The 17619-nt window shown below is 35.7% G+C and overlaps 1 protein-coding gene across 5 annotated transcripts in view; it reads left to right on the top strand.

Annotated features, from left to right (window-relative positions):
• LOC149800879 (uncharacterized) overlaps nucleotides 1-17619 on the top strand; it is a 242737-nt gene that overhangs the window by 25039 nt on the left and 200079 nt on the right. For 4 of the 5 annotated variants that reach the window (XM_089954901.1, XM_089954904.1, XM_089954902.1 and 1 more), the window contains exon 5: nucleotides 7657-7789. In XM_089954901.1, the coding sequence (XP_089811027.1) occupies nucleotides 7657-7789 (133 nt within the window). The remainder of the gene's footprint in view (nucleotides 1-7656; nucleotides 7790-17619) is intronic. The other variant, XM_089954905.1, reaches the window with a different exon arrangement.

Genomic DNA, 17619 nt, shown 5'->3' with positions numbered 1-17619 from the left:
TACGATTTCCGCAGATACATGAGGGCCTGTCCCGTCGGGGGCATTGTTGTGTCTGAGAATAGTTGCTGGTGGTAGTGTTTTTCTCCATTGCGTAAGTATATCAGGGAAGAACTCATCGATGAGATCATTGACTGATTTTTTTTAGTCAGCTGGAAGTTTAAAATTCGGTAGATCAGCTTTTGTTATCTTATACTTATTTAAAAACTCTTGTTCATCAGTGTAGCCAGTAGCTATTATTGTTCGAATTAATCGCTTGTAAAAATATTCCATGTCGAATGCATATTGATTTAATATTTCTACATGTTTAATGATTTCACTACGTGAACTTGTTGTATCAAAAAGATGTTCTTGCCGTGTTTTATGATCAAATTTAATAACATCAAAATATGTTATAATATCTTTCAGAGTTAATGTTATATATGATGGAACCTTATTAGGAAGTCTTTGATCAGTATCATAAACCCGAAACATATCTTTCGTCAGCTCTGAAACTATAAAAATTTCATTAAATGGTTCTGTGCTTTTTAAGTCAAGTACATGTTTTTTGTTTTTTTTCGTAATATGGAGCAATTTCAGGATATGATTTATTGTCTGTGGTATAATCAGACTTTTTTGGTTCAGGTGGCATCGGTTTCTCGGGTGGATTAACTTCAGGCCATCCTATCACTGTTCTGATCGATGATTGAAATATATCCACGCCATAGTCGGGAGAATTTATCTCAATTGCAGATGACAGCGTTGGTTCGTGAGCGGTTATTGCTATTTTTGCTTCTTTGTTGTGATATTTTTTATTCGACGTTGTATTTCCTCATTGTTTTCTTCTATTTGATAGCTCCCGGTTGGTATTCCAATAACGTTCCAGTCGGGAGTACCATCTGGTTTATTTTTATTTGCAAACACAAATGAATTATTCGCTGGTAATCCACCAAATGATGTAGATCTGATATTTGGCCAGCTGTGATATACTCGCAACTGTGATAGCGCGATTTCACGTGCCTGAATTGCAGTTGGAAAATTAATACTGAATTCAGGTTTGGTTGAGTTTACTGTTATCATCGTGGTTTTTGCTGGAGTCGTATTTGCGGCTATCTGCTGAAGTAATTCCGTCATTATTGTTTTTATTTTTTTTCAAATAGTGATTGTATATCTCAACCATCAACTCGAGTTCGGAATCTGATATCGTTGTATCATTAAGGCATGATGATATCAGCGACGATAATTTCAAGTATGCGCTTGTTGCTGTTTTTAATTTTACAACTGCGTCATTGAGTTTTATGCTCGTGCACGTGGATATCTTTTTCGCGATAATATTAAAAACACCAGCGATGGTCACCGATGATGAAACACATATTGTTATCGCTGTTGCAGCTGTTACTGGTGTCAGCGCTGATAATACTACCCAGGTGGACGCAACTATCGCAGATACTGAATAAACTATATCATCGAGCACGATTACACGCCGCTTGTATTTTTTTACTTTTAACGTATACTGTTAAATGATGGTTTTTAACTCTGATTGCCACTCACGTACTTGGTCGTATCTATATTGTTGAACATTTAATGTTGTTGTTGACGCTGTAAGTGCCATTATTATTTTTGCGCAGTAACCAATTGAGGAGTTTCAGCTACGAATTATAGGCACCACCAGTAAGATGTTGCGGTTAATTTCTTATCAGCTGCTTCCAGTATAAATGTTTGTTCGGTTGCGCTATTTAAGATAACAGACACAACCCCGGAAAACTTATCGGTGGAATGTCGCCAGGGATATGTTGTAAATATCTCGAATTTTGCAGCACTAAACACAGACAGCCTGTACACACCAGTAACTGTTGCGGTATGTTTAATAGTATTATTTTGTTTTGACCATGTTGCGAACCCAGATGACACTGTGTATACTTTATTGGTAATATGCCCGGGGGTTACTCCGGATGGAATTTTACTCAGACTAGTTTTGTTAACGATCTCAGGAATCCCACTTACGACAACCTCTAGTGTTCTTTTGGCTGTGTCAATGTTAGTCTTGATATCAGAGAGTTTTATATTAACGGTGAGCGGAGTACCAAATAATTTTTCTGCGGTTTCATTAATTTTTCTAAAGTTTCTACGGAGACTGGTAAACGCGCTTACGTGAAAGTCATACTCGGCTCGCAACGGGGATAATTTATTCTCTTCGGTGCTGTAGTTAACGTCAACATATTTTTTGTTGCTGAGTCTTTATCAGATGTTGGATCTGTTACAGCTACTATTTTGTTTCCGTTCATGTTTCATCTTTAAGGAATTTAATCGATATACTTGAAACTTTAATTCTAGCGCCGTCAGTAAACACAGGAATGTTATCCGAGGTCGCACCGAGTACTCGCCGAACTATGTCATTCCACTTAATATTACTAGTTTTTAGCTTGTCCTGAAAAATAACAACTTCGTCGGGTTCAACCCCAGCCAAACTCATAAGATCACTAAGATCATCTTTTGTTGCGTATTTTGATAAATCTATGTCATCGGATTTTTTCTTAGCACTGGTAGATGAAGATCTTCCGTAAATATCAACTATTATTTTTTAGGGATTGTTTAAATGCGGTATACTCGTGTACGACTTTGTGAGGCGGTTTGGCTGATTTTGATAACGCGTGAAGCACATTAATTACTTCACTGCCGCATATTGGTGGATCGGTTAATGTTTGTGTTGGTAGCGTTGAGTACCAAACTGGAGTACCTGGAGCGTTTTGTACGTATTTTAAAAATTCATCTGGCGGTGCTAACACATACGAATCGAAATAAACAATTCCACGTGGATCAATCGCGTAAGCAACCCAATGAGTTCCTGGACCATCGCTGTTATCGAGATTAATAATTCCAGTTTCGCTGGTATTCGGTTGGCTCGGTAACTGATTTCGCAGAAAAACATCTCTGAAATTTTTTTATTTTAAGTTGCTTAGCAACATCGAGTAAATCAAACTTTGACATCGGTGTTTTCGTTAAAAACGTTTTGGGTACCATGAGGGCGGAGTTCCTGGAAGTCTTAGGCCGCTCCCTCTTTTTTTTAACCACCGTCCAGTTGCTTTCTTTAATGCCATTTCAGCAGCGGTTCCAACAGCACCTAACGCAGCTGCTTTTGCGACAGCTGGGGCAGCAGCAGGTATCAGCGCTGGTATTGCTGCGAGAAGTGGAAATATACCACCTGTTTTAATCATGTCTTTGATGGCACTTGGAGAGAAATCAAGTTGAACTCCGGTGTTTGCTTTTATCGCGCTATTAAAATGTTTTAGTTGAGTTTTAGTCAACGATAACTTATTTGGACCACCACTAGCTATTTGATCCCGCGCTAATGTTATTTTTGTCCCGCATGCGCTCGAGTTTTTGATTGTAATGTTTTCACCTGACCGTGAGTCAGAGTGACATTAACGTGACTATATGACATTTTTATAATAACACGGTTGGTCTAATTGTCTTCATATTTTCCACTGGGGCATCAATAACTCTCATCTGTCCACCAACACCTTCAAGTAACATCGCTTTGTCACTGAGTATAACCGCGATTGCTCTGTAGGAGACACCACCACCTGGTGGGTCAGTAACGCGAACTCGGAAGTGTATATCAACGACAGATTGCGTCGATAAATCAAGATACTCCAGCAAAAAGTAATAAATCGGATACAGATTTGTAAATTCCAGCTGAGATATTTCGAGCCCAGTATCTATGTTTTGATCACGTCCCATAAATGTCATCACACGATGATACGCGCATGCCACATGATTATCTCTATAATTTAATAAAATATTTTCGGATGGTTCTTGATGTCCGTTTATTCTCAACGAAACCTCGTTAACGCCGAAGTGGTCAAATATCATATGTGAACGCTCCTGATTATTCGTCCGATTATTATTTTGCAGCGCAACAAAAATATGTCGTGGTGCAGAAAAGCCTTGTTGTGATGCTATATGCCAAGTAAATACATCTCGAACAGCACTTTGAATAGCATATGTGGTTACTGGTAACCATGATAGCAATGATTTACCGCCTTGATCCATAAAAGACAATTTCTGTTTTTCTGTGACTGATGGAATCATTACAGGCATCCATAATGAGAGTTTTGTTATATTTACCTTACCTTCAGCAACACCAGCACCTCGCCAGATTGCATCGTTATCATCACCTTTTCTTACGAGCATAACTGTGTGTTTAGCTCCAAAGATGACCTTTCTAACATTTCTGCAAACTCCGAAGATGTGAGACAGTGGGATTGCACCTGAAAAATTTCTACGATTTCCATCCAACATTGCTCGGCGTGTTGCAAATCCTAAGTTGTAATTTGCATTAACACTTTTTATAACATCAAAATCAGCAGCTGGTCTAGATTCATGTTCAAAATCAACTGGTTGTGGATCAGATGCAGTATTTTGTGGTGTCCGTATTTTAGTATATTGAACATAATCGGCGTTGTTGGTAACATCTTTAGCAAACATCATTGTTGGACCAGCTGATTTTGTGTAATCATCAGAATATCTCGCTAGACCAATTATTGTTGTAGCAGCATCGACATCCTTCTGTATTGATTCAATATTTTTCCATCAATCATATATGTAGCGCTATCAAACAGTGCCATAATCCCGTTGTTGACAAAACCAACTTGCAAATTGGCATCATATGGCGTATTAGCTGCAACATTCGTTACAAGTTCTCCTTCTACTTCAATAAATGCCTCAGCGGGTAAGAAATATATACTTGTATCCTGAACTTGAAGTTCGATACGTCCCCGTTGATTTGGTTGTCTTGCGTCATAGGAATAAAATTGATAATCACACACTGATTCATCTTAGAGGACCGGTGCATCCATGCCAAATGATGGGTTGGATACGCGTTTAAACATTTTATTATATACTTTCCATTTAAATCAACGTCGCGCTGACTTTGTCAAGCGAGTACGAAGTCCAGTTCCTGCTATTAGATTTGCAGTAATATTTCTTTGTATTTCATCAGATCCTTGATCCATCAGCGCTGCCAGATTTTTTTATTTGCGGCTTGATTTATCACTTTACTGACATTTGCGGGCATTACTTCAGTGCTTGGTAATTTCACTGGTTAGACCATTTTTGGTCTGCGTATTAATCGTGCTAGTCTATCCTTGATTGCCAAGAACGCTTTACTGGCAACATTACCAATAACACCAGGAGCTTTATCACGAACAACGTCAATAGCTTTCATTGATAACTGTTTTGCGATCGGTATTGCTTTCGGGGCTATCCTTCTGAATAACCCCTGAACAACATCACCGAGTCCATCTCCGTAAGTTGCTTTATAGGTTGGTAATCGCGAATTTATCACCCTAACCGCTACGGGTCCACGATGAGCATTATGTATAATCATCTTATTCGTTATTCATTTATCTAATCGATATAACAACTAGTCGCTGTGATAGTTATCAACGATTTCATCAATGAATTCCAGGTAAATATTGTGGTCCATGATACCGCCTTGAAATAATCGTCGACAAATATCAGCTGCTTCATTGATTATTTCTGGTGAGTTATTTCCAGCTCGTTTTCCTCCTATGAGAACTTTTAGCCGTTGTACGTCATCCCGGATATTATTAGGTCAGGCAATAAGACCACTTCCCAAACCACCACCAGTAACACCGATGTCAGGCTCATCGTAAAACTCTTCTTCTTCTGGATAATACATTTCTTTTTCCGTTTGTAGCAATGGAGGAGGAAGTTGATAGGAAGGCTTTTGCTGTGGAGTTTTTTTGTCGTCATTTTGTTGCTGTTCTCCTTTTTGTTCCTTTCCTTTTGTTTTTGTTCCTTTTCTTTTTGTTGCTGTTCTTTTTCTTGCTCCCTTTGTTCTTTTAGTGTTTTATTATAACTTTCTACTCCTGCTGAATAAATTTTATAATCAATATAGTCAATATCTTCTTTGTCTATATGATCAGCATTTTGATTTATTTTAAACACCCAATCGCTCCATAGGTCACTATTTGCTCCTTTAACGTATGAGGGTTTTAAAAATTGATTTCTGGAAAGAAAATGTTTGGCAGCAAACTCACTAAACTTGGATTTATCCTGTCTAGTTTTCAATTTATATTTCTGAATTTTTTCAATACCTTCTTTAGTAAATTTCTCCCTAAAATCAATTCCTCTCTTTCCTTTTTTTTGTTTTTCACCAACAGCACCTTCAGGTTGAGGTGGTTGAGGTTGTGCGGCGGCTATTTTAGTTGGAAGCTCCTGTAAAATTTGTTCTGTTCGTTTTAATACTGGAAGAAGACCTTCCTCAGTAGTTGTTGCGACTCTTTCTGTAACTTTTGTAACGGGTTTAAATAATTGTTCTGTGCCTTCTGCATATTCAACTTGAGATTCTTGTCTTGCTTGCAGATTTTGTCTTACAGAATCACGAACAGGAATATATTTCTTTAGTGCTTCTAGTCGCTCTCGAGCTAGTCTAGTTGTGTAAGCTTCTCCGATGTTTGCCATTATTGATATAATAATTTTTTAATACATAGCAGCAGAGAGGGTGCCGTCTCATACTTGACACCGACTCGATCGCTGATTTTTCCTACGATCAGCGATACACCGGGTAAAGTCAATTAGAGTTTAAAAGTAGATACTGAGTTAATCGCGATTTTTTTGCGATTTTCGTGAAAGGCTTATTTTGCAAAATGGAGGGTGAACCAATTAGAGGCTGTTCGTGCCCTCTACTACTCATGATAATAGCCATCGCAAGACCGAGCAGACCAATTTCGGCCTCTATTGGGGGCGCCTGTCACAGGTTACACTCATGTGCAAAATTCTTCAATGAAAAGAAAAGTCACAGAATATAAAACAAAGAGTTTATGGAGTAAGGACCTTAATTGGTCGCTTCGTTTTCACACCACTACCTCTTGTAAAATTCATAAGAATTATTTCCATAAATTATCTCACTTCAAAATTCTTAAAAAAAGATATAAATGAAATTTACGAAGTAAATTTAAATTGTGTAATTCAAGTTTCTTATGCAATGAGTGAAGCTTGTGGTAAAAGAAAAAGGTAACTAACAAGCAACACAAATTCATTAGAAGGTTAAATATTTGCTTTTGCTGTTTGATTCACTGACGGAAGTTGACTTCTCGCTTAATTTTTCATTTATTTCAAAAAGCAAAGCTTGAATATATATTAAAACCTCTAATTGCTAAAAGATTTTGGCGTTCACTTGCCTGATAAAATTGCTGTTTGATTCTAACATACGGAACCCTTATAGTTTTTAGACGTTACAAACGTTAACGCTTACAAACCATAAACAATTTACATGTATTTGAATTAACTTGCTGTCTGCTTAGTTATATGTTTAGTTATTCCGCCAAGTGAGAAACTGTACTTGTTTTTGTATGGAAAGTTGTATGTATATTTCACTGCACAGTAGAATGTTTGAGGGTACATTGGTTTTTGTGAGCAACTGAGTATCATTTTAAAATACAAGTTGCATAGCATACGGTATGAATGAAATACATTGGGAAACAATTTTGTCATTAAATCAAATCTCAGTATATTTGCTGACATATTTTCATACAAAACAAATATGATCAGATAATACCTACAGTAAATTATGGCAGTGATTAAGTACCCTTCAAAATACTCCTATTATTTGCATAACACATGCAAATGTATCTGATATACAAACTCTTGCAGGCAGCGAAAAAAGTGTTATCCACTGGTGGAAGAGAGACGATACCGAAGCTCCTCGCATGCGGATTGATCCATTTTGGACAGTCGCAGACAATTTGTACTTTGAAAGGGTACAATTCTATGGCGATGAAAGAAAGTAAACTAGAAATATAACCTTTTATTTTAAACTAACATGTTACTAACCAACTGTATTGTACATTGTGATATCATTAAAGTTGATCGTGTCTAAGGCAACATCTTCGACAAAGCTAGAAGGGATACATAATAATTTTGGCTGTTAGACTGCATCAGTTTATATTTGCTAAGAAAGTGTATACATTCAAAACTAGAGCCCGTATACGCAAACAATCGACTGCATAATCGATGCAGTAAAAAAAAAACAAAAGGAACTAAAAACTTCCAGCAAAATGTATTATATGTGTAAATTGTAGAATATCCACACGTTTAATATTTATTTTCTCTTACAGTAATATTCCACATCTGATGTTGCTAACAATACTGTCAGCTTTTATTTAATTTGGCCACTGTTTCATATCTCACTGTGTTCTGCATCTCTTTTCTGAGTCAATCAAATGTTAAAGTGTAGTTATCTAACATATTTTGTGTCTTCCATTTAAAATAGTAATTTTGTAATATATTTTATCTCATTCAATTCATTTTCTTGAATGGCCCCAGTAAGGAAATTAAATGCGTTAAAATCGGTTGCAGGATGCTAATAATGGGAGCTACTTCTTATTTCACTTCTATTTTTGTTTTGCAAACTTTCAAGACCATAATTTATTTATGTACATTTTTATAACGACATTTATTAATGTATTTTTAGAGGTTTGCTCATTTCAGCAGATCAAGGGTGACAACGTGTTCGTTGAATTTATGTAATGTAGCATTCTGTTAATATTATAGGTTGTTCGTTGGTCTTCTTTGATCTGTTGTTTTTATAAAATCTTATTTATGCATGTGTTGATTGTATTTACTCTATATTTAATAGTATTAAAGAAATTGAAAATAATAAAATTTGCAGTGTAAATACTCCCTCGTCACATCGATTAACTCCGTTTCGGAGGACGGTAGGTTACTGGCGTTTTCTCCTAGATTTTTGGTTTGAATAATTTCATAAACCAGATTCAGATAAGGTTATTTTAAATTTTGGGTCGAAATTTGAAATTGAAAGTAAGTCATGAAAATTAGGCATGGAGTGAGTTGGATTTTCGTACAATTCTCATGATCAGTGGAGTATTTTGAGTAAAATTCTGATGACAAGTAGCCTAGATTTTCAGAAAAATTCTGATGACCAGTGGTCCATCGTGTCCAGTAAAATTATAACAATGGGTAACTATTGCTCAACATTTAGTAAAGTAGTTAAGATTTGCAAAGCTTTAAAGGAGACCAGAAACCAATGGAAATATAGAACACTATAGAAGAAAACCTTATTCTGAAGTATCATCTGCGACTATAATGCCAATATTTAAATACTGGCATATCTTCTAGGAGCTGAATTTCCGTGACCTCTTATGCAAAATTTCCGCACCTATTCGGTTACTTTCGGTATGTGACGTAATAGTAGCGATTCCAGCATCCCGGCTGGGAGTTGCCAGAGTAAAATACAATGCCATTTTGCGTTGCTTACGGTGTAATAGCACATTAAGAAAAGCCTGTGGACAACATTTTTTTTTTCTTTTCCAAAAGATAAAGGCGTAAAGAAAGTATGGATAAACTATTACAAGCGAGTCGATTTCAAACCATCACCATACATCACTCTGTACTCATTACATTTCTCAAAAGAATGTTACGAGAGGGATCCTGAAAATATGGCAGATCTAGGATATGCAAATGCTAGGCCTAGACTAAAAGTTGGCGCTGTTCCAGACATACCGTTGGATATTTTAAATTCTGGGAAAAGTGTTAAACGTGTGAGATACGAAAATAGGCAGAAAGCCTAGTAAAAGACCACAAAATGCAACAATCAATTCACAGATCTTTTATTTACACCAGCAGCGCTAAAAAATCTGATAGCCCGACACCCGGTGCCCCTCTGATTTTAGTTTGGGTCCATCCTGTAAGTGAGCTGCCCACCGGGGCATGTCGAAACGAAATCTTTTTGCCTGAGGAAACTATGATCGCGCTCGTGAAATGAGTAAATGTATTTTCAAGATGTTGACATACATGCCTTAACACGGCACAATTTAAATCAATTCACCACTTTCCTATGTGAAATTGAGATCCGATTTTAATCAAATGGAAGCTTTGCTAAAAATAAGATTTTAAACCTGTCGTGTTTCGAGAAAATACATTTTCAGTAATCTTAAAAAAAATAAAAAAATTAAAACACTTTCAGTCTATGCCTGTTACATGTAGTATGTATAAACGGTAATCTGTGATGATTGGAACTGATATAGAACTATCCCTTGTGCAGTTTAAATAGCAGCGATGAAAAGGAAAGAGGTCATGTATAAAATCGAAGTTTCACATTAGCTGGCTAACAATAACAATTGGGGGGGGGGAGGCGACTGTTGACTCCACCCTCTTGCCCAATGTTCGAGCGCCCATGGGACGCGCCATTTCTCCCTGTGGTACACCTTATTATCTCCAGGACAAGCCCCTTTTTTTCTTATTCTGGTTAGCTGTAGCTAAACTGCAAAATAGCTAAAATTTTGATTTAAGTACACAAACAATAAAGCCAGTTTGACTAATTAACAGTTAATCCTTATCCTTGCATTTATCGTGTGAAAAGGACTGTCCATCGGACATACTTCAAGGAAACCCTGTTCGACAGAGTGTGAATGTTTGGTGTTGGATCAAATTGCATCTCCTTAAAGTTCCATTTTCAAGATCGAGATTTTAGATTTTGTATATTGAATTATACAGTGGCGGTTTAAAGTTCTAGTTCTTATGTCGACGTTTTACAGTGTATATTTTTAATTACACAGCGGTGGTTGAAATTTCAATATCACATGTCGAGAATACCTATTCGCACCTTGTCTGTAACTGTGATGAAAGTTCCATTTCATATGGCGAGTATTTAGATTTCATCTGTTGAATTTCACAGCAACGATAAGCAGCCTCCTTGTTTAAAAATAACGCGGTCCGTTCACGAGAGCTACGTCTAGCGAAAATAGTCATAGTAATTCTCGACATGTAAATGGTAACTTTCAAACTGTAAATGCATGAAATGTAATGGCGCCTCATAACTGAATAGACGAATGATGTATCTTAAAGGCACAATAGTGCAGTGTGTCTGTAATTTTGTGAATGTTACAGATCATGTAACTAGTGAAATGTGTCGACTTATAAGCTGAAATAATTCAAGAAAACCTAGAGTTTGAGAAGATTAAATTGGGCAATTGATAAATAAACGAGAGAAAATGAATTTTTGTGGGGGCCCGCTTTAATTGAAACTTGTAGGTCACGAACTATTACGGAAGCCTCACGTGACCACAGAAACGTATACGTCATCTTCGTCCAGTGGGCGGGTTATGAGTCACGTGGTTGTAATTTAAATATCTACTATAAACAAAAATGGCGGACACACGTGAGAGTCAAAAACGTAAAGGTCGCCCGCGCTTGTCGCTTTCCGAGAAGAAACGCCGAAAAACTGTCAGAGAAACCGAACGGGACTTATCAAGGATTCGTCTTGGGGACCAGTTTGTTCGATGGAGAGCATTGATGTTAGAGTTAGAACTGGCATCAGACACTGAAATGACGAAGTTGTTGTTGGACAGGTAGGCCAATGTCTGTTATATGGTGATACACATTAGTTTCCCCAGAATCAAGTGCCTGTGATGTCAATGTATAAGTGTTCTCCATTTTTCAATATCTTGTTCCTACTGTATGTTTAAAGCACACTGTTTTATTAATACAATGTTTGTACAAGGACTTGCTTTGTAATATTCCCAAAATAGATGTGATCGGCCGATCAATATTTCACTCAGTGACTGCATTGTGTGTATTGTATGTTGGGGTGGAATATATTTTTTATTTTTTATAACAGCTTGCTCATAAAGGTCATTTTGTACACCTGTCAATTATCTTCGTGAGACAGGTTTTTTAAATTCGGCTAGGGAACTTAGATACATTTACAAGCGTTATCATTATTTATATCATCTCTATCCATCTCTCTCTCTCTCTCACACACACCTTAGGTTAATGTGACATGCACATTACTTGCATAAAAGTTTAATAACCTTATCATGTAAACGTGATGGAACAAATAATAAGATTTTATTGTACATCTTTAAACTACTAGTAATTCTATTATAAAGCACTGTATTGACTACAATTTCAAAAAGATCTCTAGTCATGATAGGAAAGGATGTTGTAGTGTTACCAGAATATATGGCTGGCAGATTGTTATCAGTTAAAGTTTTGAGCTGCAGTCAAGTTAGTTTTATTGATGTGAATTTTTTTAAGATCTAATATTATTTATTATTGCTTAAATGAAGTATTTCAGTTCGAAGTGTTTAACACAGTGCACAAAGAAACAGATTTAAAACATAAATTATAATACAAATGAATATTTAATTCATATTTTTAGTTACAAAGAATATAGCAAAAGATGAACCCAAGCATACAGAACTGATGGCCAGTACATTTTCATGCTTCACATCAACACCTTCAGTATCTGAAGTATTTGCTATTGAATCAGGAAGGTAAAAATGACAAATTTCTTGCAGATTTTGTGTGTGTGTGTGGGTGGGGGTTGTCTTACAATTGTCATTCTGCTGTAAACAATGATGTAATAAATGCAATGCTGATAAAGGACATTATTATAACTGCCAGCAGATTGAGTTCCCACTTCATGCTTTTCTTAGTTTGTTCATAAAAAAAACCTTGAATTTCGCTTTCTCAAAAGTGGGGTTGGGTATTTCAACTGTGCCACTTGATGCATAGAAAAAGGCATAATTTGAACTGTCATTGTTTTGGTTATGCAAAAAAGTTCCAGTATACTGTGCTGGCAAACCCAATAATCACAGCTGGGATTTTTCCCCCACTCAGTACTTAGAGGACCAGTGATTGTATATTGAAATTGTGTCTACGTGCCTCATATGCTTTCTTTATGCCGTTTCCCATTTATACTTGTATCTATGTCCCACATGCAGTTCTTGCTAACACCCTCTTCCCATCTATCCACTTAGCTCATGATGAATGCACATAAGACATATTTAATTTAAAAACAAAATACTGAGATAACAGTTGAAGTTTGTTTTTGGAAACCACTGGCAGTTCATTAGAACTTTGTTCATTAGGACTGGTGATATAACATATTTGGGATTTAATTTACAATACTGTAAGTTCTTTTTAAATTTCATTTTTTATTCTTGGGAATTAAATGACTTGTTGGTTTTCACTCTTTACTGTTATAAAACTTTTGGAATTGAAAAACTGTTTCTGTTTTGATGATTGATCTTCATGCATTTTTAACTTTATTTTACCTACCTACTTTTCAAGGTTGCCAAACAAATGGATAATATGGCTTTATTACAATGGTCCCAAGATATGAACCAGTTTTGGTTTTCATGCAAAAGTGCTAGCAGCTATGAACAATTTTTTTGTGAGTTTTCAGTACTTTTATTTGAATCATATATGTAAACATTTGCTATTGTATACTTTTGTATGAAATCAAAATTACAGTGCATAATCCTTATCTTCTGATTTCTTTTAATGTATATTTTATACATATATATTCATCACCAAATCACCATGCTAGGTATGTAGTTTATTAAAAGTAATTTCTTTGAAATGTCAGAGTAATGTGGAATATTGAAGGAACAATGATCTGAGCAAAATTTGAATCCTGCTACGTTAACTATTAGCCAGTTCTACAATGTAGCTTTCGCTTTATGATATAAATCAAGTTGTCTTATCAATATGGGGTCACAATGACAAAAGAGACCAGCTTTTGGTGCTAAAGATATTGATTGTGGCATTCTTTCAGAGTATCTTGAGGAGTGTCCTACATCATATCACCAATACACATGAGTAGATCCTCTCACATGGCCAAGGCATTAATATATGTCTTCATGAACCTTACCTGGAGAATGAAGAGCGGACAAAGCCTTGGCTTGATGAAGTTGATCCCAAGAAGGAAGCCAAAGTGCTGAAAACCTTGGCACAGGTGCTCTTGGACCAAAGGTTCCTAAACAGAGTGGAGTATTACTTAAATTTCAGGTATGCCATTTCAGGATTAGGAATGAGCTAGCTGCTTTGGATCACAATATCCATAGTGGCTGAGGTGTAATGAGAAACAAAGAAGGGGAGATAGTGTAAGCTTGTTTCACTACAGGAAATTAGAAATAATTTTATATATTGATTGTACATTATGATCCCTGCCTGGAGATCAGACGAATGGAATATTATTCACATGTACAAGTCATTTTGCAACAATCGGCACACATTTATATTTGTGGTAAGGAATCTTAATATTTTCATGCATACATATCTTGTAATTAATATTGTTATCATTCTAGTTGATATTTATTTTGATTTGAGCAATGCAAGTCTAATAATTAGATCCAGTGATCTGTATAGCACTTTCCCGGGGGACTGACACACTTTATTAAGGATATATGGGGTTTATGGAATATCCTCAGGACGTTTGGGGTAGATGCTGTCATCATGATGATTACTAGCTAATACCTCTTCATGAAAACATGTTGCTTTCTAAAGGAATGGGCAAAACTGCATCCTGTCTCACATAGTATTTTGTGGATAGAACAAATAAGAACAACTCCTTCTTGGGAACTGATCATGAGGCTCTAATACTGGGTAAAAAGTTAATATGGGTTAGCATGGGGATGCTTGTCACACATGTTAAGAATATAAAATTTTCTTTAAAGCAGGCATCGATGGTACAACAAACAAAAACGGCAGATGGTCCGTCTACCTTGCAAGGAAAAGAAAACATCCCCACATCAGGGAGCTTATATAGAAAGCCCTCATCTGTCAACTTGAGGGAAAGCAGGGTATGCAGAGGAGAAGAGAACTAAAGGAAGACGATCTCAGGAGAATTTGTAGAAACCTGGCACCTCAAGAACCACCATCAACTCTAGTTTTGGTGTGGTGAAGGAGATCTGTCGATTTTAGTTATGTAAAATATGAAACAGTGTCTGATATATGGAGGTGTCTGTTAAGGCAGGTTACACTTTATATAATATCCTGAAATATCAGTAACTGAAAATAAAATAATGTATAATATTGTATCTGCAGTTGCTGAAAACGTTTTATATTGATTATTTGTGATCTTTGTGCCCACATTGTTTACAGGCAGAAATAGACTGGTGTTAAAAAAAATCTGAAAGCATTATTGTTTGATGCAATATTATGTGCATTTATAAGAAAACAATGAATAAAATCAATTGTATTCATTTATATACAAACTCATACATGCAAGAAAGTGTTTAAGTTCATGCAAGCCTATAGGGGATGAAGCCAGTGTATTGTCCATCTGGATATTTGTCATGTATCTGCCAGAAACAGCAAAAGGGAATTACATGTCTCTGTCCAGACCCGAGCCTTCCATGTTGCCGTAGTATGAACTGCCTATAGGTAGCATGACTGTTGACACTCATCAAGTCAACTTTATCGTTGAGGACAAGAACATTTCGTCTGTACATCCAGGACAAGGCAAGTACAGCCTCATCAAGGATTAGATCTTGAAAAATCTGACAAATTATTCCAACTGTAATATGCTATTTCTAAAGTGTAAAAAAATATATTTTAAGAAATAATAGGAACATGCGCTTATTCAAATGTTATTCATCTTCGATCAGAAAATTCCACTGTGAGATACAAGTGGATCAAAACTGCACATGGTTTTTATTTTGACATGAACACTGAGAGTTCCATCGCAACTAGAACTGATAGTTTATGTTAAGATGGACAGCTCAAAGTTTTTTGGGGGAATTTCTAGAAGTCAGAGATTCTGCATTGAGATCAAATAGGAATGGCTGATTGCAGCTTAGATTTGTTTAGTATATTGAGGTACCCACATTGAAATCAGGTAATGAAAAGAATCTACTAGATGAGTATCAATTGTAAATTAAAACAAAGTCCTTATCATTTGCATATGTATGCATGTCTGTTTTTGGACGGCTTACAATTTTAAAATTCTTTCACAGTGGTTGCAAAGAAATAACATTTACAACATTCATGTATGTACATCAATTATCAATCTTTGAGAGTCCACCTTGGAAATGGAATTCATTGTAAATGTTGTATTGTAAGAGTAACTATCAAAGTTTTAATTCTGTTTGTAAATTGATGCAGTATTTTGATTTTATTGGTACAAAGTGCAAGTTGTACATTCATAGGCATTTGCTACACATATTCTGTATACAGAAAGAGGTTTTCTGTAATGTAGCCCACATACCTGTCAAGTTATTCATACCTTTTGTGATATACCTTTTGTACATAAAAATTTTAAACTTTGGCAATAACACGCTCAAGAAATGTATAAAAGTTATTGAAAGAATTAAAGAAGTTTCAAAATTGTCAATTGAATCGAGTAAATTTGTTATACAGAAATCATTTGCAGTAATCACCAGTTCAAAGGTGGAAACATTGAATGCCAAGCAGACTGGGCAATTAAAAATTCTTACCCAAAATTGTTAGATCAGATATGAAGAAAAAAAAAGTTTCTTGCAAGCCTTCATGTCAGTCTAAATTCTGGATAAATAAAACATTTTAGGATTATTATGTTTATCATGATAGCGCATATATAGTATTATCTTAACATACTTTGGGGCTTTAGAAATGCACATTAAGGCATGCATTATATTAAAAACAGAAGAATAAAAGTGTAGCATTTATTTTACAAGACTTAAATGGATATATGAATTCTGTACATGTCTAATTGTATAAAAAAAACTGCAATCTAGTCAGGTCTAATTGCTGAACTCCAAAGTAAGATTGCATAGACTTTTTGTTACCATTTTGTATTTTAAAAAAATAACACTAATAAATGTATTACTTAAGTTGGTTTATTAATTAAATTGAAAAAAGAGCAAGTTGACCTTAATAGTATTGAATGTTTGTATGCCACTAGCGTAGATCACTAATGCCTATATATGAAATGATTTTAGCTAATCTACTTTTAGGCCCTCATACAAAGGAATTTATCTATTTTAAGTGTGTCTCTGAAGCCGCTGTATATATTGGTTTGGAAGAAAGAAATAGAGTTGGCATTTCTAATGTCAACTGGAATACTATTTCAGAGCAAAGTTCCAGAGTACTGGAAACATTTTTTGAATAATTCTTTATTTGGTTTGGGAATTTTATACTGTTTGGTTGACATGGATCACAGGTGTGGAGTATTACCAGGTAGCCTATACTGGAATAGTGATTGTAAATATTCAGGAGCGCTATTATTGGATATCATGTACATTAATTTGGCTTTTCTCAACCGGATTCAGTCTTTAATAGGTAATAATTTTAACTTACCAGCTAAAATTTTCCTTGCTTTCTTTCTGGATTGATATAGCCTGAATGCACTTGTTTTAAGATGTGCCAGCTTTGCTATGATTTTATCATTTGAATTACTCCACACTGTGTTACAGTAGTCTAAATAGGATTGTATGTAACTGTTATAAAATAGTTTTCTTCACCTTATCCTACTGAAAAGCCATAAACTTGAATTAACCTTTTTACTGACATGTTCAGTCCATGATAGGTTATTATCTACCAAAACACCAAGTAGTCTATCACGACAAACCATTTGCAAATTTGTATCCTTCCATGTCAGACATAGTTCATCACTTCCAAGATTTGTTCTTTTTTGCCATGTTGAGATAAGTAATATTTTAGTTCTTCCAGTATTTACCACTATGCCATTGCATGTGCACCAGTTGTCCAGTTTGTTTAGGCATCCTGTAAATACATTTCTAGTTTGTGCTTTGTGTTTTGGATGTCTGACAATGTTGTGTCATCTGCATAAAGATCTCTAGATGAAATTGGGTCCCTTAGTAAAAAGTG

The sequence above is a fragment of the Sinohyriopsis cumingii genome, chromosome 4 (genome assembly GCF_028554795.1).
Source record: "Sinohyriopsis cumingii isolate HCF-2022 chromosome 4, ASM2855479v2, whole genome shotgun sequence".
NCBI classification, from domain to species: domain Eukaryota; kingdom Metazoa; phylum Mollusca; class Bivalvia; order Unionida; family Unionidae; genus Sinohyriopsis; species Sinohyriopsis cumingii.
This window is presented reverse-complemented; position numbering and strand designations above follow the sequence as displayed.